We start from the raw sequence: 26,926 nt of genomic DNA, 5'->3' as shown, positions 1-26,926 counted from the left end.
GCCCTTCTAACATTAGTTATAGGAATAAGATGAATCCTGAATCCTCAAATTATAGTCACACTGCAGCTACCACAGCCGTAGAGACGGGGCCTTCCCATTGGTGGCTTCTATCCCATGGAACTCCCTTCCAAGAGATACACAGCTGACTACAACACTTCCAAGTTCTAGATCCGTGGTTCCCACACTGAATTTTTTTATTGGTAAGAAATACGTAGGTTGGAAAGCGCAACTAGGATCGTCCTCAGTGTCACTTGATGTTCTTGCTCTCATTTTGAAAAGGCATCTATCCATATTCTGGAAATAAAAATATTATTTTGATACTCTGTTATAGTATACCGAAATATTTAAATGTTCCTTTGATTGCCCTTGAACCTTCCTGCCACACTTGCTACCTTCTCCTGGCACACCCTTTGAGAGCCACTGTTCTGGATAAAAGTTTTAAAAAATCAAAGCCAAGACCTCTGCTTCCCCTGGCTTTTAACTGAAGTGTTTATTATTGTACATGCTTCTGCAAGAAGCGTTTGCCGGGTGTCAGTTTCTGCTACTTGGGACTTCAGGGCTTGCTTGAACCCGCTGCTTTGTTGCAATCCGAACGGCGTCTTGTAGCTTTCATGTTTATTTATCTCTTGGTGGGACTGTCTTTTCGCTGTCAAGCGGAAGCCATCTCGAGAAGGCGTTCAAGCCTCGAAAGGCGACTGGGGGAAGCAGCTAACATAAATAAAAGCAAAGGAAAACTGGGAGGAGAGGGAGGGGCAGGCGCTCTGCCTTCTGCTCGGCTTCCTCTGCCATTGGCTCCCTCCGCCGGCTGAGGCTGCACAGAAAGCTCTGTAATTAGGACCCCGCTGGCCGACACAGAAGAGGAGCCCGTCTCCTGGGCGAGGAAAAGACGCAGCAAAGGAAAAGCAGCGGGAGGGGAGGGGAGTCCGGACGCCCCTCGTTTCCCTGGTTTCGTTTCGCTCCCCGGCATTCCCACCGCTGAGGGCTGAGCCGGGAGGACTCCTGTTGCCAAGGCAGGTGGAGCGCGCGGGGAAAGAGCTCCTCGCCGCCTCCGCCCCAGAAAAAAAGCAGCGTCGAGGGCGCGACTGGCTCCTGCCGCTGCGTCCGCCTCTTGCGTTCCCTCAGGAAGGAGCCGAGCCCGGGGGGGAATCCAGGGCGGCGGCGGCAGCAGCAGCAGGTAATGAAGGTGTCCGGGGCGTCTTTCCGCTGAGGAGGCGGGCGGTTTCCTGAGGGGCCGCTCTCGGCGCCCCCCCCCCGGGAAGCCTGGGGGCTGTGGGGAGGGGGAAGCAGCGGGCTGGGCTGGTGGTTTCCTGGTAGAGGAAAGGGACGAGAGACGCCGCCTGCGACCTGAAAGCTTGTTAGTCTTCCTTAGCTGGAGGAGCACCTGCTCTGCTGGCAGAAGGGGCCTGGGGGTTGGTTGGGTCAATCCCCGGCGTCACCAGGTAGGCCTGAGGGAGCCCCCCCCCCCCCCCGTTGAGAACAGCTGCCGGTCAGTGTAGGCAGTACTGAGCTAGAGGGAGCCGTGGTTTGAGGCTGGGCATGAAGTGGTTCAGTCCTGTGCAGGTTTAGCAAAGTGCTGTAACAAGGGGGTAATGAGGCTCTCTTAAAACCAGTGCAATTGTTGGACAGATTCTGGATTGCACCAGCATCCTGGAGGTCTTGTGTCTGGAGAGAGAGAGAAAGGGGCAGCCTGGGATAAGGGATAATCCTTTTAAAATAAGGGACATCTGCTGATGTTTATTTTCCCCAGATTGTTGTTGCAAGCTTCAAACTATTTACAGTAAAGCTGCAACCCTTACATGGGAGTAAGAGCTCCCTTGGAGCTCAATGGAACTTCGACCCTGGTAAGTAAGAATAACGTTTCGATCCTAACTGGTCACAAATATCACATTTCGTTTACTTGGGATTACAGGTTGCATCTTTAGTCCTCTTCTAAATCTTTTGTTGCAAGTGAGTGTGTACCTGTGTACAGGCAGCCCGTAAAATGTTTCCTGCCTTGATAGTTACTGAAAACAGAACCAGATGGTGATAATTTGGATGAGAAAGAAATATTTCTTCGTTATCCCTCACCTGTGGACAGAAATAACAATACATGCAAAATCTTTCCCCTCTTTGTGGCTCCATAGGGTACAAGTTACATTATTAACGTGTGGCTGCACCCATGTCTGTTTCATTGCATATACAGGAACATGTTGCCAGCTGGAACCTCCTCTAGCATGCGCATGGAGCAAAAGTTGTGCATCCACCACATGTGTATGTATAAGACCAGTAGAAGACAAGTTAGTTAGTGTGACAGCAGCACACAATCTGAAAAGTATGACCCAGGGTGCATTGCAGCAAAGTCAAAGATGCTGGAGTACTTTTTTTTTTTTAATAGATTGCACATTGTCTGGTTGGTAACTTCAGAATAGTGCATCCTTGGAACACACATAAGGTACATGTGAGTTTCAGTACAGAGGATATACCCATGTAGAATTTGTGCATTTGTGAAATATGCCCCTTTCAAAAGGTGAGCCTGTAGCCTTTTATTCCTAAAGCAGCCTTTGCCAACCTTGTGCCCTCCAGATGTTTTGGACTACAACTCTTATCAGTCCTAGGCTGGGGATGATGGGAGTTGCAGTCCAAAATATATAGAGGGCACTAGATTGGCAAAGGTTGACGTAGAAACTACTTTCTCTCTGTTAGAGTTTAAAATGAAATCTGGAGAAGATAATGAATAGATTGACAGGTGTATGTAAATGTTAGGTAGTTGTTTTGAGTATGAGGTCTGCTGAGATTTGTGACTACAGTGCTGAGTCTCTTTGCATTCAGGCGCATGGTGATCTGTCCTGGGCATTCTACACTATTGACAGGTGCATCTGCTGGTGCAGCACTGATAGGGGACCTGAAATAATGTCAAGATTGGTGTGTCTGCCAGGTTTTTCTGTATTGCACCAAAAAGAATTCTGATAATTTAAGAAGTACAGTTAATACTTCCTTTAGGGAAACAGGAGCTGTCAGGGCTTTAGTTTAAGCTTGCCTGAAGTTTTAAAACCTGGGAATCTTTCCCTTCAATTCAGATAAAGGAAGCAAGGCTGGCTCTGCTTACTCCGACTTCCCTTTTAACTGCATTCTGCACATGCTCAGGGGGTGTTCTTTTTCAGATTCATCACATATTCCCAGAATGGGCCCTGTCAATGAAACAAGTTTAGAGTCTAAACTAGGGTGGGGAACATCAGACCTGGGGGTGAAATGTGCCCCCCAAACCTCTCTCTCTGGCCTTTGGGACTCTGCAGGCCACACACCCTCCCTAAACTCCCCCAGCCCTTGCTGGCTCTGCTTTGCATCATCCCTAAACGTTTTTGTCTGGCAGGACTATGTTCTTGGAAGTATGATCATGCTGCTTGCTTGCTTGCCTGAATGAAGAGCAGAAAGGATTGTATAAAGGTTTGATTTGCATTCATTGCTCCACCATCTTTTGCTTCTGGCACCACCCACTACTGGCTTGTGGCTCTTTTTCTGGAAAGGATTCTCCACTTCTGATGTAAACCCTAGTGGTCACTTTCTCGGGTTAAGCATGGGCATAATGTGTCCCACTGGTATACATTACCTATGTCAATTATATTTTAGGGATATTTCTGTTGGAGAGTGGACTAACATCAGGCTCCTCGGTTAATTCTGTAACGTCGAGGTCAATCCCTTCCCCACAGCCAGATTGTTCCTAACTGAGATTTGTGCTATTATTCACAGGGGGAGCAACCAATAAACAATTTTTACCGGAATTAAAAAGTCAGTGCCCAAGCTAAAATTTAACAACCCTAATTCAGAACTATTGAGGCTTTTCTCCCTGCAGGATACTGGTGGAAAGGGGAAGCCCACAATCCAAAGCACACGTAATTCCATGTTGGTCATGAGTAACTAAGTGAGACTTATTTCTGAGTAAACCTGTTTAGAATCAGTCTGCATTAACCCTTTTAAATGCTGAGGCAATCTTTAGGTTGCAGATAGGATGTGTGCATGAAGTTTAAGTGTCCTTCAAAACTCCCTGCAAATTCACTTTCCAATGGAAAAAGCTCCCATCTAGCCCTCTGCCTGATGTGCTAATTTTCTTCATGCAAGGAGGTTACATGGGAAAGCATTCAAAAATACAATCCCTTACATGTAGTCATCAGCAGTATAGCCCTAAGAGGATACTGTACTACTATATGATATAGATCAGCCACTAATAGTGCAATCCTAATCATGGGCACGATCTTGTTCACTCACTCCATGGCTGCAAGGATTTGTGTGTGTGCAACAGCACTTCCCTTCTTCTCCTGCCATGAATACCCTGTGCCCTCCCCAAATCCCCTCTGGAGTGTTAAGGAAATCTCAAGAGCAGATTAGGGGGTTAGGCAGAGGAAAAGGAGTGAGTTTCATTGTTGAAGCAGAAATCATTTTGTGTATGGAGTGAATCAGGTAGCACCACTTTAGATACAATCCCATGCCTACTCAGAAATAAGTCCTATTCTAAGTACTGTAGACATGGTAATTGTTCCTTCAGACATTGCAATCAACAGTAGCAGGTGTATGATTGTTCACTGTAGGTAATTCACAAAATCAAGATTCAGAGGTTGTTATCACAAGGTAGTTATCCAGAATACTATTTTCCATCCAAACAAGCAAATAATTCCAGACTATTCTAGCCATACCCCTTTGCTGTCCACTGAGTATTCTAAATATCAGTGGTTAAATTTTGGCCACCCAAAGAGATAATCCCACCTTATTTTTTTAGTGAAAAATACAACATGAAAAAGAAGTGAGTCCAAAGTTTTTTTCTATTGTTGGGAGTGGTTGCTCTTTGTCAAAAAGTTTCATCTGATTTATTGTAGTAGTCGTAATAATAATAATAATAATTTTATTATTTATACCCCACCCATCTGGCTGGGTTTCCCCAGCCACTTTGGGCGGCTCACTGCATCAGAACATACTAAAACATCAAACATTAAAAACTTCCTGATACAGGGCTGCCTTGAAATGTCTTCTAAGAGTCAGATAGTTGTTTATTTCCCTGACACCTGAAGTGAGGGTGTTCTACAGAGAGGGCACCACTACTGAGAAGGCCCTCTGCCTGGTTCCCTGTAACCTTGCTCCTTGCAGTGAGGGAACTGCCAGAAGCCCTTGGCACTGGAGCTCAGTGCCCAGGCTGAACGATGGGGGTGGAGACACTCATTCAGGAATACTGAGCCAATGCCGTTTAGGGCTTTAAAGGTCAGCACCAAAACTTTGAATTGTGCTTGGAAACACACTGGGAGCCAATGAAGATCCTTTAGGATCGGCGTTACATGGTCCAGTAAGCCACTCCCAGTCACCAGTCTAGCGGCCACATTCTAGATTAGTTGTAGTTTCTGGGTCACCTTCAAAGGTAGCCCCACGTAGATCACATTGCAGTAGTCCAAATGGGAGATAACCAGAGCATGTACCACTCTGGTGAGACAGTCTGCAGGCAGGTAAGGTCTCAGCTGGCATACCAGGTGAAGCTGGTAGACAGCTGCCCTGGACACAGAACTGACCTGCGCCTCTATGGACAGCTGTGAATCCAAAATGACTCCCAGGCTGCACACCTGGTCCTTCAGGGGCACAGCTACCCCATTCAGCACCAGGGAGTCCTCCACACCTGCCTGCTCTGTCTCTCAAATACTGTGCAGTCAATCTGTTATCCGCCATCCATCCTCCAATTGTCACCAGACACTCACACAGGACCTTCACTGGTTCAGATTTGAAGGAGAGGTAGAGCTGGGTATCATCTGCATACTGATGAACGCCCAGCCCAACCCCCCTGATGCTCTCTCACAGCAGCTTCATATAGATGTTAAAAGCATCGGGGAGAGGACAGCACTGAGGCACCCCTCAAGTGAGAGCCCAGGGGTCTGAACACTCATCCCCCAATACCAATTTCTGGACACGGCTCAGGAAGGAGCGGTGCCCTCGGCTCCCAACTCCTCTAGACGATCCAGAAGGATGTCATGATCAATGGTGTCAAAAACCGTTGAGAGATCCAGCAGGACCAGGAAACAGCTTCCACCTCAGTCCCTGGCTTGCTGGAGATCATCGACCAGCACAACCAAGGCAGTTTTAGTCCGATGATGAGGCCTGAATTCCGATTGGAAGGGATTCAAGCAGTCCACATCCCCCAGGCATGCCTAGGGTTGTTCAGTGACCACCCGCTCAATCATCTTACCCAAGAATGGAAGATTTGAGACTGGCTGATGGTTGGCCATATTGGCCAGGTTCAAAGATGTTTTTTTAAGAAGTGGTTTAATAACCGCTTGTTTAAGCAGGTCTGGGAAGACACCATCACAGAGGGAGGCATTCACCACCCTGTGGAGCTCATTGCCCAGCCCTTCCTTTTTATGAGCCAAGATGGACAAAGATCAAGGAGAAAGGTAGTCGGTTTCACTTGTCCAAGAAGCCTGTCCGCATCCTTGGAGGTAACAGATTGGAATTGATCTCACACAACTTGACAAGACAGGACTCTAGCACTCTCCTGCCCTGGCCCCACTACCACGGTGGAATCTACGGTACTTCTTTCCGAATCTGAGCAACTTTATCTGTAAAACACTTTGCAAAATCATTGCAGGAGATCTTGGGGTCCTCACTAGACCCCAATGGTGAAGTTGGTTCCATTAGATTGCGGACCACCTGAAAGAGTCTCCTGCTGCTGTCTTCTGCAGATGCAATAGAGGTGGCAAAGGAGGTCTTCTTCGCTGTCGCTATCGTCACTTGGTAGGCTTGACGTTGAGCTCTAACCTGTGTTTGGTCTGATTCAGAATGAGTTTTCCTTCACCAGCGCTTTAGCCATCTCAGCAATTGGTTCCTCTCCCTCAGCTCTGGGGAAAGCCACGGGGCCGTCCAGGCTCCATGAAATCAGAGGGAGCTTTGGAGCCAAACAGTCAATAGCCCTGGTTAACTCCACATTCCAGCAGGCCACCAGGAAATCACCAGAAAGGCCATCAACATGCAATAAACATCCCTTACCACTCTTTGGAAACCGTTTGGATCCATTAAGTGGCAGGGGTGGACCATCCGAATCGGTCCCACCTCTCTGCAGAGGGTAAGGGTCACAGAGAAGTCCAGTTGCACCAGGAAGTGATCCAACAATGGCACTTCTTTTGATTCACTTTCACTTAGTGTCAGATCACCCATGTCCATAGAGGTGAACGCCAGGTGTAAGGCATGTCCAGGGCTATGAGTTGGGCCACACTTATTCAGGGACAGCCCCATGGAGGCCATGCTTTCCATGAAGTTCTGAGTGGCCCCTTGTAAAGCCGTGTTGGTATGGATGTTTAAATCCCCAGGACAAGCAAACTAGATGTCTCTAAGCAGGTTTAATAGCATTGCCCCAGCAGCTGGACCAGGCCCAGCTGGGGCAGCAACTGTTCCCACTTGCCTGCCCAGGGACCTGGTCTCTGCAGTCCTCTCTGCAGTTCTCTTCACTTCTGTAGCAGCAGCAGCAGTCCTCCAAGTGGGGGAGACAGCAGTCTCCCCAACAGCTGCCGCCGCCACAACAACAACAACAGGAGTCTCTGGGTTGGGAAGATGGCAGTCCCCCCCCCAACAGCTGCAGCAGCAGTTATCCCTGGATAACTGGTTGCATAGATAAGACAGTGCTTTTGAGGTTATTACTGTTGTGTTGCAACTTCAAGGTCTCATGGTAATTTTGAATGTCATGTTGTTTCCCCCTTATGCTGTTTCTTACCCATAGTTTCCTCATTATGCTATCCCAGCACAGAGGTGCGTTAGTCTGCCCTGCAGCCTCAGCCTCTTCCTGCTAGGTGTGGTGCCAGTTGTGGTTCATCATGAAAAGATTTACAGCCGTTCCCCAGTTGGCATTCGCTCTGCTTCCCCATCTCAGCTACAATTCTCTTTTTTAATTTTTTTATTGCAGAACATTATTGTTTCTGATTTATACAAATCTGTTCTATTTGCTTTGGGGAAAATTTGTTCCTCTTTGAAGAGGTACAGTTTGGCATGAGATAAGACCATGCTGATACCACACCCAGGCTGATTACAGCTGTAAACTGAAAACATTGTTTTCAGGATGATGTTTCGGCTGTGGGGGGTGCCTCATGCCACATTGCAGCTCTGAAAGTCAAATGCAGGTCAGGATGGAAATTAACCTTTCCTTTCCACACAGTGGGGGCCAGAAGCACAGCCTTAGATTCATAGCACTAGGTGGGAGTCATGGGAAAACATAGCAGATTGTGAGCATGAGCACAATTTCCTCTGGTGATGCATTATGGATGTTTGTGCTGCTAGGGATTGTAGGTGTGAAATAACACCTGCCGTGTGTTTTGTCCAGGGATACTTCTCACAGTTTCTACTCTTCTTTCCCATCCCTCCTTCCTTCTGATTCAGTGAATCCAGGTCTACCCCAGGTACCAAGTATTCATGTGATGACAATGGTCATTTTTTGTTGCATATGACTTTGCTGCTTGTCAAGAGAAGACCAATCACATTGTGGCCTGGGAGGCAGGTATACCTGTGTATTCTAGTAGGCAGGAATAGTATGAGGTACATCAGAGGAGGTTTATTTAAAGTTAGGCTTTCTTATTGGAGGCTACAAAACAGTAAAGTAGAACATTCTTGCCATCAACTCTAGCATGTGAGGGGGGCAGTTTAATTAAATTATATACAGTCGTACCTTGTATCCCGAACGCCTTGCAAGTCAATTGTTTTGGCTCCTGAACGTCGCAAACCCAGAAGTGAATGTTCCAGTTTGCAAACGTTCTTTGGAACCCAAACGTCCAACGGGGCTTCCACAGCTTCTGATTGGCTGCAGGAGCTTGGTTTCCAAACGTTTTGGAAGTCAAACGGACTTCCGGAATGGATTCCGTTCAACTTCCGAGGTACCACTGGTGATGGGAGTGGAAGTAATTTGGAAGTGGAGTAGGAGGACATGGTAAAGGAAGACATGAATAATTGCATTAATTGGATGAAATTGGTGTTGTTATAATGAGGCTGCTATTGGAACGATATTGGAAAGTCAATAAAAATATATATTTTTAAGAACATTCTCGCCATTTTGCATGGATAATCTACAGAATGGATTTTCATGTTATACTTCTATAATAAGGGCAATGCAGATCAACAGAGAAATGCAGGTGTGGTGGGTTATTTTCCTCACCATTGTTGAAACTTCCCTTGCCTGGCCCAGGGCTCCATCATTGCAGAAGATCTTTTAGATAGATCACTTGAAGAACAGAGGGTTCAGTTTTCCTTCCCATTGCAGAAATGAGCCAGGCAGGAAAGGTTTAAACCTCTCCTCTCAACCTGGTGCTGCAGTGTTATTCACACTGTTGCTTTGGTTTGGAGTGCCTTTGGGACTGGACCTGGCCTATGAGTCAAGAGGTTCACCACTCATGAAGTCGTAAAAAGAGCTTGCTGGGTCAGGCCAATGGACCATCCAGCCCAGCAATTCTCTTCTGACAGTGGCCAACCTGATGTCTATGGGAAGCCCACAAGTGTGACCTGAGAGCAGGAGCACTCTTCCCTCCTGCAGTTTCCAACACCTGGCACTCGCAGTCAGAAGGATACTGCCTTCAACGTGAAGATAGCCATTGTGTTGGTAGCCCTTGGAAGCCTTTACCTCTTTCAAAGCTGTCCCAAGTTGGTGGTCATCGCTGCCTCCTGTGGGAGTGAAGAAGTACATTCTTTTCTGACCTGAATCGTCCAATGTTCAGTTTCATTGGATGTCCACAAGTTCCAGTGTAAGGGAGGAGAAGAAGAAAATTTCTCTGTCCACTTTCTCTGTGCTGTGCCTAATGTTCTACACTTGTTTCATATCACCTCATACTGGCCTTAACTAAAAATCTCCATATGGTGGGCAACCTTTCCTGATAGAGTTTCTTCATCTCCTTGATCAGTTTGGTTGCTATTTTCTGAACCTTTTCAACTCTATAAAGATGCTTTCTGGGTGAGGTAACCAGAAATGTATACAGTATTTCAAATGCAGTCGCACCATAGATTTGTGCAATAGCTTTTTAAGACAGTGGTTTACAACCAGTGTGCTGTGGCACTTTGGGGTGCCTTGAATGGTGGCCAGGATTCTTCTTAATTGTGTCTTGTGTCTTGGAGCAGCACTGCCTCTGCTTGCTGCTCCAATCCTGTTATTCCAGTGTTTGGCCTACAGGTTTCTAATCAGACTTATTTTTAATAAGTTCATTGTCTTCAGCATTGTTTCCTCTGAGCATAGGCTGTCCTGGAAAATCCTATAGATGGATATTAAATTTGGTGATGGGGGTGGAAGTAATTTGGAAGTGGAGTAGGAGGACATGGTGAAAGAAGACATGTGCTAATTACTTCCATAAAATAACAGTTTCTCTTTATACTGTTCATATGGTTTGTTTGGTTTTTTAATGTACTTTTGGTGATGGTGGCTGTTTTGGGTTTTCATTTTGAAAGGAAGATGGGATGTAAAGTGGGAAAAGGAGTAAGTTTAGTAAAGGAAGCCATTCCCTTTGAGCTGGTAGGCAGGATGGAATTTACTAATTACCAGGACTGATTACAAAGAATTGTCAACAGCCAACAGCCGGCCTGATTGATTAGTCACATAAAACCACTGAGTTAGAAGCACATGAAAGGATTAATTCTCATGGAAGGATAGTTGCCAGATTAAGCCAGATGGTAACACAGTTTTGTTTATTTTTTCAGCTTCGTGTTGTGGGTTCACAACATTTTTGATGAGTTACACTTTCTCCCCAGCCACCCCTGAATTAAAATTGAAGGCACATTTCACCCTTACATTGCAGAAGATTTACCGTATTTTAGATTATACAGGCGACAACCATTCTGCGCAGGGGTTCCATTCCTGTACCCTGTGTGCATCGGCATAGCTTGTATAAGTGCCCACTCCATCCCATTTTGCCCCCGTTCTTCCTTCCTCCGAGTCCAACCCGTGCGTCTGCGATTACGCGTCAATTTGATGCATCTAAAATGGTCGTGCCTGTATAAGAATAAAGGTTATCCACCCTCAGCATTGTTTCTGTATGAGTTCCTGTTGTAGGCATTACTTTTGACTTGAAGAACAATGATATAGGGCCATCTTCTCTGAGGCTGGATTAATCTGCTATGTGCCTGCATCATGAGTGTCTGAATGAGCAGGTACACCTGATGGTAGAGGCCTGGTTGAATCACCATGCCCCCGCAACAAACTGCTTGGAAAAAGACCAGGCCCCAGCAATAAATAATAGGCAGGAAACTGATAACCTCTTGGGTAGGTACTTGGGTCTCTCGAGACCCCTTGTTTTGACTGATTTATTTCTCACAGCATCTCGTTCTCTCATCACCATAGCACAGTTTTCAGAATGTCTGTTTTTAACGAGTGCTACTAAAGCTTTCTAGCTTTATGGCGCTGCTGGAGACCACCTGAGCCATAAGCAAAGCAGGTAGTGCAGATGTCATTGCCACTTCTGACCAAGTGGAAGGTGGGAAAGCTTGGGTTTTTCCATTGCTCAGTCAACCTACTTTTCCATGAGAGAATGGATGGGGTGTGCTTAAAACAGGTGTAATAATTCATCATATATGTGACCCGTTGAATCCCAGCCCAGTGCTGGCTGAGCTCCAGTCCAGTAAAGCATCCTTTGTTAACTATCCTGTCATGGGGCGTTACAATAGGGATGGTCCTCCCAGCTAGGAATTATTCACTAATGGTGTTCTAGGACTATTAGAGATTAATTATTTCCCCTTCCAGCTATTCAAATACCATAAACTATGGTGGGGGAAAGCACAAGCTGTTTAAAATTGTTCTTTTAATTTGTACTTTTTTCTTTTGGACCCATGATGGTATTTATAGGTGAGGACCCAGGGTAGCAAGGCTGGTCTTATCCGTATGTTAGGATTACAATGTGCAAGCTGTTTCAAGTGTGGATCCCCCTTGCTCACGACATGGACTCTCTTCACACAATGGCAGTGATCCACCTGGCAACCTGTTGTACGCATTACAGATGCTGCGTAAAAAAAGCTGTCAACTGAAAGCTGTCTCAAGTGACTGTCATGTGACAGTTGTACTAAGTCAACAGTTGCCTTCATGTTTTGTGGGTGGTCAAGGTGTATGGAGCTTTTAGTTTTGATCCTAGGCCCCATCCTGCAGAAATCTACTTGCAGAGAGAATGGGCGCTATGTGCTGTAGTGTGCTGAATTCATAACTGAAAAAGCTTTGAAGCAAAACAGATGTAGGGAGATAAGTGAGGTTTTTATTCTATTCAAATCTCTCAACAATTTGCTGAGCAAGATTGCATCTCTTGAATCCCTGTTGAATATGCATTTTGTGGTGCAAGGTTCTTCTCACCTGCATGATTACACCACCTTCTTTGCATGATAATGCCCTCCTGGTGAAATCAAGCCGGGCTTCGTTTTTACATGTTAAAATGTACTGGACTTGGAGAGAGATGTGATATACAGCTAGACAAACCTGAACATGGTTATTTCTTGGAATCCAGAGAAAGAGCAGTCTCCCATGCCTTTTATTCCTTAGCTTTAAAGATTAACAACTGTATTATGACGTAATTTGTGTTTTTTTTCATCAGATGAATGAAGTGTAATCCTAAATTAGCAAGTGGAGGGGGGATGTAGAGGAGTGAGATCAGAGAGAAATTAAACACAAAAAGAACAGACACTGGAAATTAACTGAAAGCAAAATTCTTAGGGTCATCAGTCAACAAAGCACTATTGGTGATGCTGGCATTGGTAAACTAGTTAACAAAAACAGCATGGTGACCAGTCTTGATTACAGCCACAGCTGATAGAATTTAATTGTCTGATAAAATGTATTTCAGTGGTTTGCTGCTGAAGTTTCTCTTGCCTTCAAAGTTCCTTTATTCAATATGGCCATCTTAGAAAGTGCCCTGGTGGGGTTACATTTTAGGCTTTTGCTTCATGCAGTCTGGTGGAGCAGACTGTGGTTCACAAAACAAATCTACTGTAATAGATATGTTGGTCTTTATGGGTGCCACAAGACTGTTGTTTTTTCTACAACAGACTTTGGCTGTTAAAATGTCATACATCTAAAACATATTCCCCGTCCCCAAGTATCCTGGGAACTGTAGCTTAAGGGTGCTGAAGTGTAGCTCTGGTGGGGCAAACAGTTCCCAGGATTGTTTAGGGGATGTGTGTATACACAGCCTAACATGACTACCCTTCTGGAAACTTCTAAGTTATCTGTGCTACTACTGGATTCTGGGAAGTAAGGTGATGGGAAACAGCAGAATCTGAACTTTTTGTTTTCCCTCCTGTTTGCTAGCTAATTTGCTGAGTTAATTATTGACCCAAGTGCACAGCAGCATAACCCGAGCTCTCTGCACTAATTACATTGGAAGAGGCAGCTCTGAGCCAATGACAGGCATGTGTGGCTAGACCCGAGAAAAATAACAGCCTGCTTATTAGGCCAAGGGATTTCAGTTTGAGGCTGAAGCTGAAAGTTTGCAGCTTGGCTCTTCCATTCTCTAAGCTGCAGTTTGCTCTTTCAGGTGCCTAGTTGCCCAGTGTGCCTCTGTGAATAGTGTTGAAAAAGGCAAGAGTAATGGTATAACTAACAGGACTGTAAAGGTGAATTTGTGCAAAGTTGTTTTCAGTCTTATGTAAGCTAACAAAAGAGGTCAGGGAATATTTTGTATTAAAGTACAAAGCACTTGGGTGGGTGGTTAAACTATAAAATAGACTTTCTAGAACCCCTCTGTGTGTGGCTCAGTGAAATGTCCTTTAAACAACCTTCTGCATGAAAGAAGCCCTCCAGAGGTTTGTTGCCTACAGTTTCCATCCTTCTTGACCATTGGCCATGCTGGCTGGGGCTGATGAGAATTGGGAGTCCAACATTCATCTGGAGGGCCGCAGGCTGTGGAAGGCTGTCTTTATATCAGACAGAACTCCTGTGTGTCTGTCTTTCTGACTGAACAAGGAATTTTGTGCTAGCTAGACAGAAGGAGCTTTCACATCCCTGCATGCTGAAACAGTATCCTTGTTGTTGTATATATGATCTTGTCACCTCCTTCCACTCTTTTCCTAAAAGCATAGCTGCTGATCATTCATCATGACTCTGTTGCATCTAACTAACCCTTCCCCAGCCCCCATCCAGAATCATCTCTTTTCTCTCTCTCCTTCATTTGGAGCTGGGACAGGAAATCTAGCTGGAGAGGGTTAGACTCTGGGAAGACATCCAAGCAATCACAGCAGTTGAACTGAGCCATCAAACTGCAATCTCTCTTTTGTTTTGGAAACAGATACACGGGAGGAAGGAAATGAGCAAGTTCTGGAAAAGAGAGCTGGGAGATGAGTCCACTTCTTTCCATGGTGTAACCATTAACCAGGAAAGCTACCCAGTGTGAGCCCCCAGTGCCCCAAGCTTCAGGGAATGATTAACACTGCAGGTTTGTAAGGGTGTGGAGGGGGGAAATATTTCCCCCCCACACACAGAGGGGAAGAATAGATTACAGCTCATCCTAATGCCCGAAGTCAAAGTGTGCCTGTCTCCCGAAAATGAATTTATGGGCAGCAGCAACATACTTGGCTTGCAATTATGACAGCACTAGAGAAAATACAGCAGTTAGCTCTGACTCACACAACCTTTTTGAGAAGATTCTATGGCAGCCTCATCTGAATTAGCACAGTCACAGTGTTGATAGGTTTGCTACACACCCAGATGCCAGCATACATATCAGCAACTGTATAACATTTTGCACACAATGGTAATGGATTACGCTGGTGATCTGGGCATGTGCCAAGCATATGAAGGCAACCAGTCACAACACGAACATTAAAAGTGTGTTGATTGAAATTTCTATCCCGCCTCTCAAATCCCTGAGGAGGCTTAAAGACCAAATAAAAATAATTGCAGCAAATTGGCGGTATTGAAACCCTAAAGTAGCAAAATTAAAACCGCAGCTAGATTTCCAAAGGCTTGCCTAAAATGGCAGGCTTTGCAAAGCATTAGGCCTAGTTAACAAAAGCAACAAATGTTCTGGGACTTTACCATTTCAGACTGCAGGCAGGGGATGCCGGAGAGACAAATTCCAGCTTAGCCTTTCTCTCACATCCCAGCCCCCAAACAGAAAAGCATTCAACCATCCAATTTCCCTTCCACAATCTGAAGTGCTACAGGTCTGCTACAGTTTTGCACTTCATTGGTTGCTTGTGTAAACTATTTGGCTTTATATTAAGGGGGTAGGGGAGAGAAGGTTTTAACCCTTATCATAAAGAAAAGTTATCAAGGTTTGATCCAAACTTTCAGCAGTTTTTAACACCTTTTTTCTTTTTAAAAAAATCTTTTAAATTTTTTTTTCTTGGATTACAAAAGTACATACCGTATTTTTCGCTCTATAAGACGCACCAGACCACAAGACGCACCTAGTTTTTGGAGGAGGAAAACAAGAAAAAAAATATTCTGAATCTCAGAAGCCAGAACAGCAAGAGGGATCGCTGCGCAGTGAAAGCAGCGATCCCTCTTGCTGTTCTGGCTTCTGGGATAGCTGCGCAGCCTGCATTCACTCCATAAGACGCACACACATTTCCCCTTACTTTTTAGGAGGGAAAAAGTGAGTCTTATAGAGCAAAAAATACGGTACTTCATCTCTGTTTTCCACTTCTGAGGGTCCTTTTTCAGAAAAACAGAACCCTTATATTTTGATGTAACAGTGCCATCTAGAGTGTCTGGGGTTTCAAACTAAGGTAGCAGATGGGAAAGAGGACAGGGGCTTCTGCACCTTGTAGCAGTTGGGGAAAACTGACAAGCCATCTCTGCTGGAATTCTGTCTTCTACACAACTGTTAAAGTTCACCTGCAAGGAACCCCTGCAAGGAATTCCTAAATGGACCAATTTCATGGGTTTTATTTCCAATACAGTACATCTTGCTACTGAAATGCCTTTCATACAACATCTCAGCTGGTCTACAGTGGCTAGTTGTTCTGTAATGGAAGTTCAGAACTATTAAGAAAATGGAACCCACGTCTTTCTGATTGGCTACTTATACCAATGACATCAGAGACAGACAGCTTCTTTCTCCATTGGTTCACACCAGTGGTTGCTTGTGAGGAAGGGAGGCATAGGCAGTTGGGTCTTTGCTGGTGGCCACCACCACTCCCGCCCCCGCCCCCCGTGTCACAACCGCCTCATCCTGCTCCATCGCCATCTCAACAAATGTAACAGAATTACTGCAAGAAAGATGCTACTGCCTCTGCCCAGTCCTGTCACAATTCACTGCTGGCTCATACTGCATTCTTTCTAAGGAAATAGGTCTCAACTTCCTATAAATGTGTGAAGTATTTTCTTAGTTGCCTTTTCTCCTTGGAGCTACCCAAAGACCAAAGATGCTCTGTAGGGACTTGCACTCTTTCTCTGAACATGTTTTCTACATCTTTTTTTAGCATTCGTCTCAGGGTCCCAACACTACTCAAGTAGATAAAACCCAAGACACTGCTTAAGAAGGCAAAATGTAGCTAGGCCATATTGGTCTTTTTATTTTGAAAATCTGTGTATGATTTGTTGCCTTCATTTTCCTCCAGTGAGCATTCTGCACACATGACTAAGTCCAACAGGTGATACAAAAATGACAGCAGCACCTGTTTTTTTTTTCAATGGGTGCTGCTGTCAGCACCTGAACTCTAGCCCCTTGCTTAGTTATGGAAGCAAATCTCCAAAATTTTGTGCAGCACTTGGGAGGATCCCGGTTCCAGGAGCCCATGCAGCACAATGTTCTTCTGGATATAGCAGTATTTTGGCTGTGCTCTTATTGTACTGCATTAACTTTCTGCCTCTTACTGTACACCAAATGATCTTGCTAGAGTTTTAATGCTCCTAAAGTTCTCAGTGATGCTTCCCATTGAACAGATGAATGACTGAGATGCTCACAGTTATTGGTGACTTTGCTATGTGCATTTGGGGAGTCTATCCAAGAGGACCCAGTCACTTCACACAGGCACTTCTTTTCCAGCGCTTCCGTTCTGCTGATGTCTCAACCAAGCCCTACCTGGTCCCAGAGAGAGAAGGCTCCATGCAGTGTAACACTGGCATACCTACTACCTGCTTCATCTTCAGACAGTGATTCTGGCTGCGCCCTGGAAGATTACTCGGGGCCTGTCACAGAAATTCCCCCAGCAGAGGTAAGGCAGAACTTAATGATATATTTATGTGGAAGACTGTCCTAAATGTTGCAATAGTTTTTCCTGGAAATCTAATGGCAGGTTTGCCTTTTCTCCATTTTCATCACTTCTAATTGCTGACAATGGCAAGGCTGTTGTTGATTATTTTACTTCCCTCTGGGTTTAGAAACCAAAAGCACCCAGGGCAATTCCAGACAACCTTTTTTATTGAGCATTCATCTTGATTTGTTTGCAGGTAGATTAGACCAGGGGTCAGCAACCCTTTTCAGCTGTGAGCCGGTCCACCGTCCCTCAGACCATGTGGTGGACCGGACTATATTTTGAAGGGGGGGGGAATGAATGAATTCCTATGCCCCACAAATAACCCAGAGATGCATTTTAAATAAAAGGACACATTCTACTCATGTAAAAACATGCTGATTCCCGGACTGTCCGCAGGCCGGATTTAGAAGGCGATTGGGCCGGATCCAGCCCCCGGGCTTTAGGTTGCCTACCCCTGGATTAGACAATGTTGTCTATTTAATGAGCAAATTCCTTCTTATATGTCTGTGGGGAGGTTAGATGACGTTGTTGTTGTTCCACACTTTCCACTGCCTTTCCTCATCACCTCCCTTGTTGCTAAAAGTCCATTCTTTGGTTAGGTTGCACAAAACTCCCAATCAACTCTAATTGTGCAATCTGAATTTGATGGTATGTGATTCAGCTCCACTCCAAAGCAGCAACAGCCAGGAAGTGCCCCCAGATCTGTTCCATCGGTGCTGTGGCATGCCCTACCTTTTCTGGGTTCTGATTCCATGGAAAGAAGAAGAGTTGTGGGTAGGGCAGTCAAAAACAGCAGAGCAAATTTGGCTGTGTATTGCTGCTTGCCCAAGTACAAATGCAGCAGAGAAAGGTTAGCTTTTGAGAAACACAGCCTTTTGGGGGATAGGTTTCTATGCTGTAAATGCATGCTAATGCAGACGAATGCTAAGCCAGCTCTCCTCTCCTTATTCTGCCAGTTCCTTTTCATTAGTCCTTCAGCAGGAGACCCAATTCCATTGGGCTTTACCCTTTCCCACGGGAAACATCTCAGATCTCCAGCCAACTCTGCCAGGGGGAGGGTTGTGAGGGAAGACAGCGGTGCAAGCAGGCATTGTTCCCCAAACTCATAGGGAAAACACAACTCCATCTCTGCCTCTCAGTCTTGTTTGCTTTTGCAGGTGTCCCCAAACTTTGACTCTCACTCATCAGATGCAGTCTCTGTTGCCACCCAGAACCAGCTCCGCATCAAAACTCTCCTTCAGCAGCTGCCCCCGCAAGACTGCGATGTAAGATTCTCGGACTTCCCATCCTGTCTTCATTAGGCAATCTTGCCTTGGTTGGAAAAACTGATTAAAACTACTCTTTTCCAGACCACAAATAGTTGGGTACACGTTTTATGCACCAATAAATGTTAACACAGCCAGTGCCTCTAAAGTGGTTTGGGACAGATTTGTGCTCTTATTCATAGCCTTGGAACCACACTGTAATTCTAATTAAAGTCTAACCACACAGCTTCATATTTATTCTATGGAAGTACTGCAAAAGAAGCCCCTTTATATAAGTGAAGGTAAAAGTGTAACATTGCTTCAGTTCAAATTTTCTACCTTCATTTCCTTCCTCTAATGGAATAAGACAGGTAAAGAGTGCTACTGGGAAGGAAGAACAGGAAACGAAGATTGACTTATTTAGCTCTTGCTATTCGTTCCCAAAATTTAGCATTCAGAAATTTAGAGACTGTGTACTTGTTTCTGCACTTGCTGATCCCCTTGGGTAACATACATATTCCTATCACAAATTCTTTGTTGCCTCAAAATTTTTGTAGCTCTAATGACATACTAGGAGACCAGTAAGCCAGAGTTTGCTATAAATTCTGTACTAATGGAAGGCTTTATAAGACACACCAATTAGGAAGCTAGACAGAACAGCTAAAGGAAACTCCTGACTCCACTTGTCAGAGTCTGCTGCCACCTAGTGACTGGACCATGCAGTGACACTGTCCACACAAATAAGTTCTCCTTGCACTCTGTTTGAAAGACTGGCTCAATTAAACCCAATAGTGCAATGCCTTTGTTCTTTTAAAATCTTAGTGTAAAGATGTATGTGATGGACAAAAACATTCCAAGGCACTAAGGAAAGTCAGTTAGTTAGCCTGCAGTCATATTCAACATACTTGTTAGAAGTCAGTCCCATTGAGCACAGTGGGGCTTGCTGAAAAGACACGTGCAGCATTGCATGTGTTAAGAGTTGGGTGACAGTTGTCTACGCCGGTATCAGGATTTACTATTAGAAATAAAGTAGAATTTATTTTGTTATGTACTGAAGTTCTCACCCTGGGCCAGCAGGGGGATACTGTAGATAGTTTTCACTCAGGTCCACATATGCAAATAAGGGATCGAAAGTGACGTTCAATGATTGGATAGTTACAGAGAAAGGTTACTGTTGCGTTCTAGTGGAGCTCTATCTAAGCAGGCTGGCTGAACCCTTCAGTTCAGTTCTGTTCTGGCCTGTGAATAAACAAGAGCTGTTTGAAGAATCGCTGTGTCGTCTGATATGTTCACCGACAGCTTAACATATTTGATGTCCAGTTCTTCTGAAATCAATTGTGGATTGTTTGATAGCAGCTGTCTGCCTGGAGAAAATCTGAATGCTCTTTTGGGTCTTGACACAATCTTGTGCTTTTATTTAAGGCAAGATATTGCCCATCCATTGGTGAGGAGGAAAGGGAGCGGCTACGGATATTTGCTTCACAGCGACGGCAGGAATCCCTGGGACAGGGAGTCACATGCCTGGTGCCCCCCACAACTCACGGGTGCTTTTGTAAAAAGGTGAGCCATCCTTTCTTTAAAACTGGACACTAGTGTTCTCTTGGCTGAGATGCCTAAGTCTAAGATCTGGGTTTGCTTTCCCCTGGCTAAGCATAAGAACTAGAGAAGATTGACGCTACACACATGTTTTCTGTGGATTGCCATTTGCTCCAGTTGAGCTGAGTGGGTTTTAGTGGGGAAAGGTCCAAAGCTGTAAGCTGCCCAGAAATGCTGTATACCACCCAGAGTGGCTGAGGAAACCCAACCAGATGAGTGGGGTATAAATAATAAAATTATTCTTAATTATTATTATTATGCAAAGGGGGGCTCTTGGATGCAGAGCTTTAAAGTGCGGACTGTGCCAGGAAAGGTAACTGTGGATAAGCCTTTTATTATGTATTAATTTTCACTGATGTCAGGAACCTTGGAAGCCTGTTGTGAGGCAGAAAGACACAATATTTAATGAAATCCCTTTTCACAAAAAATTGTTGAAACGAAAAAGTTGATTCCCCCCTCCCCAAAAGGCTAATAAGAGGGTATCACATGTCCATGAAGATCACAACCTGGGTTGTGGGTAGCCAGCAATATTGTATTGCAGGAAGAGCAGATAAAGATGCACCATAGATAAAAAGGTCCTTTCTGCTTGATTTACAGTGTGGTAAGAGGTTGATAAGAGGTGAAAAAGGTGTTTATGCGCCTAAGCTGGGAGACCAGAGCTACTGGCATCCTGCCTGTTTTGTCTGTCACACCTGCCACCAGCCCCTAGTAGATCTCATCTACTTCCAGCGAGATGGGAAGATCTATTGTGGCCGGCACCACGCAGAATTCTTCCGCCCACGCTGTGCTTCATGTGATCAAGTAGGTATACGCATATAAAAACACTTGGGGTCTTGTGTCAATTCCTAATCTCTGCTTGAAACTATTGATCTTAATCTACCACCTTCAATCTGGTTAGGACTTGCAATGAAAGATTGAAAACTTCATAGGGATTGCAAGATTTCTTTCTAGAGATCAACAGTTACCTTATTTATAATCTCCACCTATCCACAACGAGGTGGTTATTTGCCGTCTCCAAAAGACCAAACTTTTCTTTCTGTAGTAAGGTAAAGGACCCCTGGACAGTTAAGTCCAGTCAAGGGTGACTATGGGGTTGTGGCGCTCATCTCACTTCAGGCCGAGGGAGCTGGCGCTTGTCCAGACAGTTTTCCAGGTCATGTGGCCAGCATGGCTAAACTGTTTCTGGCACAACGGGACATCGTGACAAGTGCCAGTGCACGGAAACACCATTTAGCTTCCCGCCACAGCGGTACCTATTTATCTACTTGCACTGGTGTGCTGTCAAACTGCTGGGTTGGCAGAAGCTGGGACAGAGCAATGGCATCTTGCCCCGCCGTGCAGATTCAAACTGCCAACCTTCTGATCAGCAAGCCCAAGAGGCTCAGTGGTTTAGACCACAGCGCCACCTGCATCCCTTTTACCTTTCTCTGTAGTGAGAAGTATCAATTAAAATGAAGTTATATTGTAAGCAGGGAGATGAGGTTTGTAGTTATACAGGGGAATGAAGTTTCATCCACCTTGGGTGTTCTTTGACTATCCCATGAAGGCATTCGGATACCGTGGAGGAGCCCTCCCAAATTTAATCTGAAACGTTCTACAGTGGTATCTTACAGCAGGCCCACTGGTTCACTGTGGTATGACCTGCTAAAGGCACAAAACTTATTTCCATGATAAGTAAATATAGGCATATCTTGGAGATATTGTGGGTTCAGTTCCTGACCCCCATAATAAAGGAAATAGAGTAATAAAGCGAGACACACTATTTTTGGGGTGTTTCCCGGTGCATATAAAAGTTATATTTACACTATACTGCACTCTATTAAGCCTGCCCCCCCCCAGCTGCAGATGTAGAAGGGGGGAAACCCAGCTCCAGCCCTAGCCAACTCCATCGCTGTAGAGGTGCGGGGCTTCCTTCCGCAGGAAGTGACCAGGCTGCCTGCAGCTGCACCTGCATCTTTGTAAGAAGCAATATCTGCAAAGTGCAACAAAGTGAAGTGCAACAAAACTAGGTCTGTGTGTATATACTAGGCTTGAGGCTAGTGTTATGCATTCTGCATTTCCACACAAAAAATAATGCCCAAGTTTGAAAATCTGTTCTGTTTTTATGAGAGTTGGTGTTTAAATTTCTGTATTTGCGAAGATAAGTTAGAAATTACGTAGGCTGGATTTGGTGAAACCTTCAAGCCTTAAATTCCAGTAGCCAGGAAATAATGTGACGGCACAGTTCCCATTAAGGGGAAAATCAAAATAAAACAATACGTGAATAAATATATGATGTTTCCACAATGTGTTCAGTTCAGAGAATTTTATTTTGGGACAGAGTAGGGACACAGGTGGCGCTGTGGATTAAACCACAAAGCCTAGGACTTGCCGATCAGGTAGGCGGTTCGAATCCCCACAACGGGGGTGAGCTCCCGTTGCTCGGTCTCTGCTCCTGCCAACCTAGCAGTTCGAAAGCACATCAAAGTGCAAGTAGGTAAATAGGTATCGCTCTGGCGGGAAGGTAAATGCCGTTTCCATGCGCTGCTCTGGTTCGCCAGAAGTGGCTTATTCATGCTGGCCACATGACCCGGAAACTGTACGTCGGCTCCCTCAGCCAATAAAGCAAGATGAGCACCGCAACCCCAGAGTCGGCCACGACTGGACCTAATGGTCAGGGGTCCCTTTACCTTTATCTTTACCTTTACGTACAGCCTTGCTTTTAGGTACAATAACTATGCTGCCAATTTTGCTGAATGTAGTAAAGCTTTGGTGCAGAAAGCTTCAATTTCTTGGTCTACAATGACAAAAGTACCTCAAAGAATTAGGAGCCAAAATGCACCCCTCAGCACACTGCATGCTTGATATCTGGCATTCTCTTTGCCTCTTTAGCTGATCTTCACCTCGGAGTGCATGGAGGCAGAAGGCATGCGCTGGCATGAAGAGCACTTTTGCTGCCTCGAGTGTGACTTGCCCCTGGGGGCACGGCGCTATGTCATGAAGGGTGGCCAGCCCTGCTGCTGTGCTTGCTTTGAGAGTCTGTACGCAGATGTCTGCCAAGCCTGTGGAGAGATCATTGGTAGGTGCTGAGCATTTCTGTGGTCTTGCATAGAATGCAGTAGTGTCTGGCTGCTCAGTGACAGATGGACCTTTTCTGTTGTAACTGCAGTCCTATACTGAGTGAACTCCAGTGAACTCGATAACCTGTTGCTCATGTAATACAAAGCTAAACCATGCCTTTGCATGAAGCTGCCAGCCAGCTGCTTTGCTCTTCCTCTAGTACTGCTGCGTACTGAGCCGTGGTTTGACTTCCATGCTTTTCACACAAGTCTCACTCCAGCCAAACCGCAAATCATAACAGACCTTGGTTATGGCTCATGGTTTGTCTGAAATGTAACAAACCATGAACCCGGGTTCAGATCCAAATAATGGATTGGCTCACAGCAGTAGGACTGGAGAAGGAGCAAAGTGGCTGTGATCTCCTCTCTTGTGGCCCAGAAGTCTGCACACTGACTAAGCTATGGCTTATGTTACTGTAGCATGCAAGATGAGCCGATGGATCTTCTGAGTAAGGTATTGCACTGCACTATTATTCTCCATGCATTTCACTAATCCCAAGCCTTCTAAAATATTATTTGCAGTAATTGGTTTAATCATTCATAGTATGGTTTTAGAAAGCTTTCCCCTTGGTATAAGCATTTAAAGCAATCGTATAATAATCAGACAGATTCTAAACCTTTCAGTTAATATTATTCACATAACTGGTAAATGTAAAAGCCTTACAAAAATCCAGTCACACCCTCTTCAAACTAGAGGCAATCTGGTAAATGATGAAGAAACATCGGTATGACTCTGTAGCACCATTGGCACTACAACTTAACTCTCTTTGTGATCAAGCAGATGGATGGTAAAAGTTTAGCTTGTATCATGCAGGGGCTCCTGGTGGAGAATGTGATAAACCATAGGCTGGCTGGGTGAAGTGGCCAAATTAATTTTCAGCCTGTATTATCTCATCATCATACTGTCTTAGCAGTGTGAAAGCCAGTTTTCCTTTTACTTTCTCATTTGGGGTCTGAAATGTACCTGGACATATCCCCTATTTAACCGGGGAGGGGGGGCGCAAGGAGGCCACATCAGCAATAAATGGAAACGAAGTTCTGCATTGAAATTGCCTATAGTTAAATTAATGTGCTTTGTTCTGCTCTTGCAGGTGTTGACAGTGAGCAAGCCACCCTCCAAGGTCAGCACTGGCATGCCAAATCCTGCTGCTTCTGCTGCAGCATTTGCAAAAAAGCACTGCAAGGCCAGCTGGTCACTACTCAAAATGGGCTTCTCTTCTGCTCTGAGGCCTGCAGCTTAGAGAAGGAATCGGCCTTGTCTTCCACTGGCTCAGATTCCTCTGACTCCGCTTTCATCTCTGTTCCATCCCCTGACTCAACACCCATCTCGAGAATTAGATACAGCAGCCCAGGCTGTTCCTCTGCAGCTGCAAGAACCAACCCTAATGCCTGTGAGGAAACAGCAGATTCAGATGGTAAGATGTCTGTGGTGATCAGCCTTCAGCAGCAGGGATAATGATATAGGCACCTTTGAGCCAAACCAATAGAAGGCTCCCCAGTCCCACCTTATTCTACTCCTAATGTAGTGTTGATTCCAGGATTTTTTTAAATAGTGATGGGGGGAAAGGTCTCTTGAGTGACTTAGTTAGCTGCCCTTACTGAGTGAGCTTGCTGCCGTAACCACAGCACATTTGCTTGCCATGAGGCCCAATCCACACTGTTACACAGAAGGGGCAAGAGACGCTTGCTTGCTCCTCCCTTGTCAAGGCTCAAAAAGAGGTCACAGGGCTCAGCCCTGGCGAGGTTTGGGCTTCACTAGATGCCAGATTCTGATTCCAGATAGCATCTCTGCCCGATAATAGAAAAGGTTGATGTTTATGCTTCTTACATGTCTGTCCTGATAAGATTATCTACAATGGAGAAGGGGAGCCTGTTGCTCTCTAGATCAGGGTGTCCTCAGCAATATTGACACACACACCCTGCCAGCCCTGACACTAGCTTCCCAAAGCTGGGTAAGCAAGATGCTGGGCTTTGGGAAGGAGGCATGAGGGTTCTGACAGGGTCCTTGCATCCCTTTCCCATAGCCCGGCACCTTGCTTAGCCAGCAGTTGTGTGTAAAATTTTGGCCTTGCTCCCACTCCCCCTTTGGTGACAAAGCAGTGTGCAGCCTGCAGGTCCCATGTCAAAGTACTCTTGGTATATAAAGTTGGACTGCCCTTCTCTAGATGTTGCTGGACTGCACCTTCCTTCATCCCCAATTATTTTGTCATGCTGGGTAAGACCAACGGCTGGAGGAGAAGCCACACAGCCTCCCCTGCCCTTGCCTTACAGACTTTATTCAGCAGTCAGACTTGGGAGTTTAGGGTCGTCATACAGGCGACTTCTGTCTTTTCAGACCCAAGACCCACTATTAAAGCAAACCTGTATTTGGGGATCCATTTCTTAATACTTTACCATATATTTGCATGGCAGTGTGGCTGCTCCTGTTGCAACCCACCTTGGATTAAGGCATGACCCACCAGTTGAAGACCAGTCCTCTAATATATGCTTGTTCTTCTTATTACCAGCAACGGAAACACCTCACACATCTGGGGATTCATCACTGTGTCCTGAGTTCAGGAGCCAAGAAGAAGCAAGCACTATTTTCCGAAAGAGAATAGCTTCCCAGCAGTTTGATAAAACTGAACTTCTGACTGATTCTCCTCAAGCAGAGCGGGGAACCTCTAGCCCCTCTAGGCTAGAGGTAGTTCACAGCACTGTCAGTTTAACGGAGAACCAACTGCTAGGGTCCACTTTCCCACTAACACCTCAGCAGCAAGTTGGAGACGATCCCTTTAGGGGCAGCGCCTCCGAAGCCCCACATGCATCAGTGTGGAACAGGGACTTCTCGCAAAGGCCACCCGAGGACAGCATGGGCAAGCAGGAAGCTGTGGTGGAACAAGACGATGCTTGGTGCCCTACTTGCTCATCCTCTTCAGATTCTGACTCTGAGCCAGACGGCTTCTTTTTCGGAAAGCCCATCCCAAAGCCTGGGGCCAGGCGGATTGTTCTACCCGATATGGAGCAAGAGACACTTGGCAAAGGCATAGGGTGGGCAGCCAGAGCACGTTCAAGCAACAAACACTGCAGTATATGTTAGTTTGGGCTGGTGGGGAGGAGGGAGAAGAGAAAGGGAACGTAGTTCTTGGATACCCGAAAAGTGTTTGCGGGGGGGGGGGTGGAGGTGGAAATAGTGTCACAAGCAGACATCTTATGTAGCAATGCGGTTGATGGGTGTGTGTGCTGAAAAGTGAAAAATCATCTCCCTACAAGTGCAAAGCTGAGGAAGAACTGCGAATAAGCAGACTTGAGAGAGAAGCCAGACTTTCACATATACAGAGGTTTGCATTGCCAGTTTGGTCACATTGTGCATTTTCAGAGGCTTTAGAACTGGCATTTTCCTCCTCAAAGGCCCGCAGCTGCTCCTTCCCCTTTTTTCCTAGTTACACAGGGAAGAAACATGTAAAGATTAGTATAATTCAGCAGAGCCTTGTGGGCAGGACACTCTCAGCTTCTAAACTCTCTACTACAGCATGAATACTTAAAGAAGTTCACTGGTCAGCACATGCTGTAGTGTAGAGCGTGTGAAACAAGGCTGTGCCCCTTTGTTCATCACCTGCACACATTTTGCACAAGTTCCAAGATCCTTCTGGCTCCCTACCAGCTCATCCTTCCAATTTCTGTGTTTTCAAAAGGTGCAGTGTGAAGAATAAATAGGTTAACCCTGCCTTAATCATTGAATGCTTGACTTGGCAACTATAAGCATGATGCTAAAAAAAATTATACAATTTTATCTATAGTTGTCTGAACAGTGATAGTTCAGGGAAGCCACATTCAGCAAATAAAGACAGCTCCAAGAGA

The 26,926-nt window shown here is 45.4% G+C and overlaps 1 protein-coding gene across 3 annotated transcripts; it reads left to right on the top strand.

Moving 5' to 3' along the window:
* Positions 1-768: 768 nt before the first annotated feature.
* Positions 769-26,926, top strand: PRICKLE4 (prickle planar cell polarity protein 4). Of its 3 annotated transcripts, none has more exons than XM_083445766.1 (8): positions 769-1,174; positions 16,938-17,106; positions 18,306-18,413; positions 19,815-19,952; positions 20,586-20,789; positions 22,860-23,046; positions 24,178-24,501; positions 25,594-26,926. In XM_083445766.1, the coding sequence occupies exons 2-8, from the start codon at positions 16,954-16,956 to the stop codon at positions 26,163-26,165; spliced, it is 1,686 nt and encodes a 561-aa protein (XP_083301892.1). In that variant the 5' UTR covers positions 769-1,174; positions 16,938-16,953; the 3' UTR covers positions 26,166-26,926. The 3 variants fall into 3 exon arrangements, with proteins under 3 accessions (XP_083301892.1, XP_083301893.1, XP_083301891.1); XM_083445767.1 differs by lacking the exon at positions 769-1,174 and adding an exon at positions 1,354-1,439; XM_083445765.1 differs by lacking the exon at positions 769-1,174 and adding an exon at positions 1,774-1,841.

This window comes from Podarcis tiliguerta, assembly GCF_965153285.1.
Source record: "Podarcis tiliguerta genome assembly, chromosome: 6".
NCBI classification, from domain to species: Eukaryota; Metazoa; Chordata; class Lepidosauria; order Squamata; family Lacertidae; genus Podarcis; species Podarcis tiliguerta.
The sequence above is the reverse complement of the archived record's forward strand: the minus strand, read 5'-3'. Positions and strand labels throughout refer to the sequence as shown.

Bases quoted from the DNA above. Each gene is read 5' to 3' on its own strand.
- PRICKLE4 (XM_083445765.1), top strand. The intron at 17,107-18,305 runs GTAAGGCAGAAC...TTGCTTTTGCAG, and splicing joins CAGAAATTCCCCCAGCAGAG to GTGTCCCCAAACTTTGACTC. The intron at 23,047-24,177 runs GTAGGTGCTGAG...CTGCTCTTGCAG, and splicing joins AGCCTGTGGAGAGATCATTG to GTGTTGACAGTGAGCAAGCC.